Consider the following 8,355-nt stretch of genomic DNA (forward strand, 5'->3'; position numbering starts at 1 on the left):
TTGAGAAACAACATTATTGGGTTGATGCCTGGGGGCGTAATAATTTAACGATTAAAATATTATTTGCAGTCTACAGTCTGGATATATAAATACCCACACGTTTGAGCTTAATTGTACCAGTGTAAGTGAGTATAAATCCATCCAGCACGCTCACCCACGCATGTTATGTCGAATACTGTTTATTCAGCAATTTGTGTTAATATCTTACATCTAATTAAAAGTTAGCCAACCAAGGGACAGTAATTCCCCGCAGTAATATTTATATTAAGCAAATAATTGGAGAACACAATAAAGATGAAGGCTTCTCTGTTTCCCCTCACGCCGTGATCAAAATACTGCAGTTCATCAAAGCGTTTCATTAAGTCTCGCTTCATTTAGAAAACTGATAATGATACAAATTAGTGCTTTCGTAATGTGTTAATATTCAACATGATTAACTCTATAGTAATATTTCTATACATTTGAGCATCATGTCAATGACAGCAGAAAGCGTGGGTTGGTGCCACTGAGATTCCAGCAGATAGTTGGACTGACCTCTAATTTATCAAATATTATTACATCAGACAGCTGTCGTCTTCTTCTAGTACTTAACTCCGCGAGCACCCTTTGAAGGTTTAATGAACTTGCCCACAAATGTTAATCTTTTATTGCTCCCAATTAATCTTGGCACTTAATCCCCGCCCCTCCCTAAGAATTGTGGCTATGTGTCGGGTGTTGTTTGCATGGAGAATTGCCATAAAAATGACCCGTGAGAACCCCACAGTACCATAAAACACCACTGAAGGACTGCTGAAAAACGCTGGTCCGTTCAGTGAAATTTTGCTTTCAATGCTAATGTAAGTCCTTTGTCTTTGTGTTCTACTCTGTGGGTCACTGTGCACCTAATATAGAAGCACTAAAAACAGTTTTCTCTCCCGTGTCGACATATTTCTTATTAAAATAGAAAGTTTAAAGTTTTTGAAGTAGCTAACAGGCTTTTGTTGTCACAATCATAAATGATGATTTGCTACTTGTTATAGTCAGCCACCTCATACTACACAATCTTTTTAAACTTCTAAATTCTGTTAAGAATAACAAATCATAAGACACAGATAATACAGTTTAGAGAATGGTATATTAAATACTACTATTACTACTACTACTAATATTAATACATGTTTTTAATGAATAATAATAATAAGTTTTAAGGTAGTGCTTATAATATAATAGATTTGTAATATAATATATATACTACCATTTAAACGTTTGGGGTCAGTAAGAATTTATTTTTTAAGAAATTAATTCTTTTATTCAGCAAGGATGCATTCAACTGATCAAAAGTAACAGTAAAGACATTTACAATGTTACAAAAATTATCTTTCAAATTAATGCTTATCTTTTATATTTTATATTATTTTCTACTTTGTTAATCAAAGAATTTTGACGAAAAAAAACAAACAACAACTATTTTTAACATTGACAATAAGAAAAAATGTTTCACGAGCAGCAAATCCGCATATTAGAATGATTTTTGAGTGATTATGTGACACTGAAGACTGGAGTAATGATGCTGAAAATTCAGCTTTGCCAACACAGCTTTTTACTTTTAAAAAAAAATTTTTTTTTTTACTCATTTTACAGTTATTTTTAGCATTCTAGAGAAAATCTGGAGAAAATCTGCGTAGTGCAGGATGAGTCTTCAATATTTTACATGTGTTTTCCTGAAAGAGAAAAACTGCATATTTTAAAAGCATTCTTCTACATTTATGAGTACACTAGTATATCGATGTCCTCACAGTTAAATACCATGCACTAAAAGCCAGAAAATGAGGTCTTCAAACAGGGTCAGGGTTGAGCAAGTAGACTGACTGTTGTAGATTTGCTATAGGTTGCAATATTTATAGATTCTGTTGACTGCAGTTAAATCCATCTCGGTAATTTTTAATACTAGCGGAACATTTGCAATGCGGCAATGTGTTCTTGTTACTGCAAAATTCAGTTAGCCTCAAGAATAGCAATCTATCTGTGTATATGCTTTTTCAAACCCTTTATAGGTGACCATCTGGCGGCATTCAAATGCTATGGCCGCTTAGCTGATCTCTTTGCTTTGCCCAGGAAAACTGTCATCTATGGCACAGAGTGACTGTAACTAGCCAGACCGCAGGCAAACTGGCATGGCTAGCAAACTGAGAGTGCAGAAAAAAAAAAAAAAATCTCGAGAAGCCTGTAGCCTGGCCCTCCTTCACCTTCACAGACGGATGCATCTCACAGCCATGTTGAAATCCGACACGTATGGAGCCGCATTGAACAATCTGTTTCTTAAATAATTTTTTTTTAAACTTCTAAACCGATTTAACAATATGCATGAATATTCAAACACGCTTCCTCACAAGGGCACATTGTAATGCATATTTAAACATTAAGGCTGCAGTACAGTCTTTAGTACTTTTCTCTGTTAAAAAGGCAAATTGGATGGCATTTTCATGCTGTTTTGGGATAAAAGTGAAATCCAGCAAATCAGTGGCACGGTCATTCAAAACAATAGCAATCAGCACAAACAACATCCATCTGAAGTGTTTTTCCTCACTCAGAAGATGATAAATCCTTTCTCTAAACGTCTACAGCTGAATCCGAGCCATCACTGTGCCAGCATGTGCAAAAGTAAAACAAAACAAAAAAAAAAATCAGTTTCCACAGTTGCGGGCATTGATTCGTGCTTTTGATACTTACCTCAGAATTCAGACGCGCTGAAAAAGTTTCACACAAATGCATTCGATATCAAATAAGTACACAGCGTTCGTCTGAATTCCTTGAGGACCAGCCAGATGAATAAAACGAGTGAATGTATAGATTTTGTGTTTACTGGTTAAGAGCTATGTGGGGTAAGTGAGAGTTGTTGATAAGTTGACGTCGCCCTGATTTAATTAACACTGGGTTAGGATCAGTAAAGTCGATAAAAAGAGACTGATGAACTAACGCTCCTCCTTTTGGTCCCCTATCTTTCTTGCTTAAAATTCTCACAGCAACAAAAGAATATGAAACTAAACAAACTGCAACGACTTTAAATCTATTAAGTACTGAATCTCCTCTAACAACTATGTAATTGTGAACTCACCCCAACACCCAGTTGGTCTCATAAATCTTTCAGCTCATCCTGACTGAATTGTGTATTTTAAATACAACAGACCCCTGGGTGCAGAGTTTAGGCTGTAATTATTTCTGCAATGACCCTGCCATCGTCTACACATTAAAAGATAATACATTTAAATTTATGGAAATCCTAATTAGGTGCATAGAGCTAGAATCAAGCGATCTAAGCACAAGCTCATTAATGATAATCTAATGCAAAGAAAAATAAACAAACTGAGATCTCTGAAAAAATAAATACTAAATACTCTAATTTTCCCTAGTAACGCCCCCTCCCCAAATCGCCTACATGGTTATATGATGGAGACGAGGATCGTTACAAGCACAATTAACTTTATCACTGCTAGTCATCACTGAATTTGATTAACCACATGTGAGACATTAGAAATCACAGAGTACATGTTATTACAAAATACAGTTCACTCTGTGCCTGCTGGCCACTAGTGAGTCTGATTAGTCTAATTACTGCACTTGATTAGTGACATCCCATAGTGGGCTGAGTCAAGGCAGTGACTGGAAAGGATTACGATAGTTTATCTTTTTTTTTTTAAATAAAGCAAATGTAAGAATAACTGTATATTGTTAGCTAAATTTAAACATGAACACTTTACTGGACTAAGTCAGCTTAGGTTTGCTTGATTATCCATACATGATTTTTTTTTAAATGTTAAAATGTGAGTATGAAATATGATGTATTAGGGTTTTGAGGAATGTTTATTTGTACACCTCTCCATCATTGTATTTTATGTTTTGCCCCCACAACAATAACTACAGAGATTTGATCATTAAACTAAGCATTTAAATAACATCTTAGACATTATTGGGAAAGAAGTTCATTTAAAATTTTGTCCATATAAAGTTTTTTGACTATTGTTACATATGACAGGTTTTACAGGGTTACAATTAAAATGAATTATAGCTAGTTAAAAAAAAAAATGATAAAAACAATACTCAACACACTCAAACCACCACCACCTCAAACTAATAGGAAGTGACGTAATTTCAGTCTTTTTCAAATGTTCAAAAGTTATACTCTCATATAACATTCAGAATTTGTTGTTTTTTGATGCTTGACAAGATTCGTCACCAATTATACATCCACCCGTCACATAAAAAAAATGGTTTTTTTTACTAGTATTTATAGAAATGACATATTCCTGACTTCTGAAAGCTAACAATAGAAGGCCATGATCTTCATAACGTGAAGAGCAGCAGCCGTTCTGGTTTAAAATGTACCACCTCATCACTAATTAAATGTATTTTAAAAAGATACACTTCAAAAATCACCGTTTCAAAATGGAAAAAGCAGCGTTTTCGTCTCTGTGCACTCAACCAAGTGGTTAAATGAATCACTGGTGCAGAGACATCTGACGTCATTCTCACTAGAATGATAGATCTAATTTGTGCCACAGGAAATTAAAACAGGGAGTTTGCATGCCCCCAGGAGATCTTCTACACACACACGCGCAATGTCAGGTTCACAACTCGCTTCTGGGTAGTGTTGTCACGGTACCAAAATTTCAGTATTCGGTACCAATACCAGTGAAAATCCACGGTTCTCGGTACCAATTTCGGTACCAAAGCAAAACACAAAATCATGCTAATTAAAAAATTTGACATGGATTCATTTAATCCAAACTGTGTACATATTTAATTCTAAAGGGACACACACACACACACACACACACACACGTACGTGTTAACTGATTTGTGAAGCAGGAGCACCATGAAACCTGTATTGAGGTCTCGTGAGTATTTATATACACACAGTCTGACTGAAAACACCTTTTGTGTCTGGACTATATTAGACACATTTTTGTTGCCTAAGAACAGGACAGACATTTTCACTGGAAGAATGCTGCTCAATTAATACCGTTCCTATCCAAACACAACAAAAGCCAGAAAATCCTATCTTTGTTAGTGATGCTTAAACTACACAACAACATATTTAACTGAGATGAAGATCGAAAGCTAAAGAAAGTTGCTTGTTGTTTTGTTATTGTGCGGATGATTACAGTGTTTGATGCTAGCTGCAAGAGTGACACTTTGAATAAACGTGTGCACTCACTGAATGGAGTTCTCGATGCGGGAGATGGTGAGGAAAGCAGCCAGATTTGCTGTGTAGGAGGAGATGACTATCAGAGCAAAGAGCCACCAAACCCCCATCATCATCCTTGTAGCCAAAGTCGTGTAGGGCACCTCACCACCTGTAGAGAAACAGGAGAAAAGAGCAAACAAAAAAGGCTGATGATTGTGCTATCTTTGAAATTACATCAGACGTGTGAGCTTTCAAAATATCTTTTAAATAAAGACCAATTTGGCAGCCAAATCTAGTTTAGTTCATCATATGATGGATCAAAAGAGTCATTCTGGTGACAGTTTTGCCAAATTTGAAGAATATTTAAAAAAGGCAAGTAAATTATGATTCAAAACTTAATTCAAGATATATTCTCTAATTATGTTTGTATATTTAATGAGATAATATATAGTTAATATGTTCAAATGTTTAACATTTTATAACACACATTTAATAATCTATATTACATCCATATCATTATTCTCTGTGCTCTCACTGAAAATATATCAGAAATATAACAGAAGAATATATTAGAAATATACATATAAACATAACATATCTTGGATGTTTAGAATTTTTTTTTTTTTTACTGTAAAATAGGATAAAAACACTGATTCGTTTTTTTTTTTGCATTGTAAACAATGGCAGTGAAATAATAATAAAAAATATGTCATGTTCGTCCCAAGCTATTTGTATTGTTAAATGCATCGTTATATTTCTGTATGTAGTTTGAATAAAAAGGGCTTCATCTTTAGTAGTGCAGTACTCTGACAGCCTGGAAACAAATGGAGGTATCCGAGTGTGCAAGATCCAAACAACTGAGACTTTAACGATGGAAAAAACTCCATTAGAGTCAGACAAAAAAGGCCATCAATTGTAATGTCAAATCTACATTTCCCCAGTCACCACAGTCAGAGCAAAATCACATCTGTTTATTCTGCATTTCAGATCCCTGCTAATTCACCAGCAAGAAAAGACAGCGGCTCCTCTAAAAGTACTGCATACCACAATAATGATGGATCTGCACAATTCAAGGCTCGCAGCAACACTGAAAACTGTTAAAAAAATGTGTCCCATCTATTCTCGTGGCTTCCCGTATCATTCCAGCCTTGTGTGGTAAGTGCCAAGCATTTCAGCACTCAATAAGGTATCTGACAACTCTATTTCTGTAGGGGGTCCGCCGAGATGAGCTGTCTTATTAAAGAAAGTTTTTAGATGATTCACATACATACGTCCCGCAGGCTGTGTATTCTCTGCTCCACACAAACTTTTTGCAATTTTAATTTCAGCAAACAAGTCCACGAGAGCAAGTTGGCCCACTCATTTTTTTATAATCAACAATCTTGGGTTATCAGACTTTAAGGTTAGGGAGGTGTCCTATTTAAAGGGCACTGCTTCCTTCATCTGCTATGTAAACCTCAGAGATTTTGAACTTCAATTTAAGCAAATGTCAGTGAATACTCAACAAGCTTCTTTCAGCTGACTCTATACCAGTAATTTGCTAAGAATAAATCACTAAAGGAATTAAACCCATCCATCCATCCATCAAAGTTTTATGAAAACAATTCAACAAAGACATCGGTAAACTATTATAGAAAGTTTATTAATACACATTTGAGTGATTCTGAGAATGTAAAGTTGTTGAAAAAGGGATAAAGTAAATCAATAAATATTATTGGCTCTAAACATTCATGCACAAAATTATTCACATTTATTAAGTCACATTTTGTGCAGAATCTTTTAAAACACTGCCTGTAAGTGCTTAGAAGCTTCTGTCACCTCTCTACTGCAATCGTGGCCAATTCCTCACTTGAAAAAGTCTTTGTTTTTTTTAATGTTGTCACTATTTTCTTTAAATTCCACCAAATATTTTCAATGAGATTTAAGTTTGAAGACTGAACAGGCCACGTAAGAACATTCCATGACTGATCCCTGAACCAAACTTCAGTAGATTTGGATGTATACTTAGGGATGGATGTCCTGCAGGAAAGTCCATTTATCATCAAGCTTTAGTTTCTGCACCGAAGGCATCCCAATCTTTGCCAAAATGGCTTGATACTTCAAAGAATCCATTGTCTATCAGATTTTAGTTTTTACATAAAAAGTACATGCGTCCTTCAGGCAGAACTAATTTTTTTGTTTCTTTTCTGAATAATGAAACTTTAGTTCCTAAATAAAATGAGGTTGAAATTTTGACTGATTATCTTCATACCCAAGCACATCTGTGAAATGAAAAATAATCATACAAACAAAACCAACATCTGTAAAGCCTGTGTTATACTTTCCGCATGAGCAATCCGGACGCGTACACGGACAGCGCGGACACGGACTACTTGTATTTATACTTCCGAAAGCATACGCTGATGGTCCGCTCCGCGGACGTGTTCTCGGTGAGAACATTTGTTCGAAATCGAGGCAATCGACTAAAAAACTCATTTCCATATTCAACAGCGCTTCAAAAAGAAGATAATGGTAGAAACTGGATGGCAGTGCAATGAAATATACATTTTAGTGAAGATAGGAGAGATATAACAGAGGTTTGTAACCTACAGTACTTCTTATATCCTGAAGCAAATATGTTACAGGAGAAAGCATGATAAATGAAGGAAAAAAAAATCTCTAACTATAGTTTAGGAAAAAACTGTTTTTAGTTGAGTGCTCATACTGGTGCAGAAACTCTGGCCTGGAGCCTGCTAAAGCAAATTAATGTACAAAATAATCAGTCTTTATATAAATGAGACTGAACACAGCTACAGGAGGCCCTCTAAATTTGAAGTTTGGAGTTACAAAGTCACGATACGATACGTATCACGATACGGGACTGCACTGAATTTCACCTCAGAAGAATTTAGTAAAACAGCTGTTTATTAAACACGGCATACTATAGTGCCATTTAGCAGACAGCTGACCTCTGCATTACGAAGGGCCTCCATAACTGTACCACAGTACAATATAGGTAATGGCATATGTTTCATGTTTACATTGGGCACTCCCCACCAGGTACAATATTCTGATTGTTTGCATCTTGTTTTTAAGCCCATAAATAATAATGGGCTCAGTCACTCACACAGATCACGTTGCGGCACGTCTCTTTATATCAGGCAACCCAGTTGTGTTCCTCTGCGGCCAGATTAAACCTTGTTATAGCCTAT

General features: G+C 35.5%; 1 protein-coding gene across 2 annotated transcripts in view; it reads right to left on the reverse strand.

The window, feature by feature from the left end:
* The window catches only part of LOC107751431 (glutamate receptor ionotropic, delta-2), a 422,702-nt gene that overhangs the window by 43,682 nt on the left and 370,665 nt on the right, over positions 1-8,355 (reverse strand). For both annotated transcript variants that reach the window (XM_016567160.1, XM_016567161.1), the window contains exon 12: positions 5,195-5,333. In XM_016567160.1, coding sequence (XP_016422646.1) covers positions 5,195-5,333 — 139 coding nt within the window. The remainder of the gene's footprint in view (positions 1-5,194; positions 5,334-8,355) is intronic.

This window comes from Sinocyclocheilus rhinocerous, unplaced genomic scaffold (assembly GCF_001515625.1).
Source record: "Sinocyclocheilus rhinocerous isolate Xijiao unplaced genomic scaffold, SAMN03320098_v1.1 scaffold1654, whole genome shotgun sequence".
NCBI classification, from domain to species: domain Eukaryota; kingdom Metazoa; phylum Chordata; class Actinopteri; order Cypriniformes; family Cyprinidae; genus Sinocyclocheilus; species Sinocyclocheilus rhinocerous.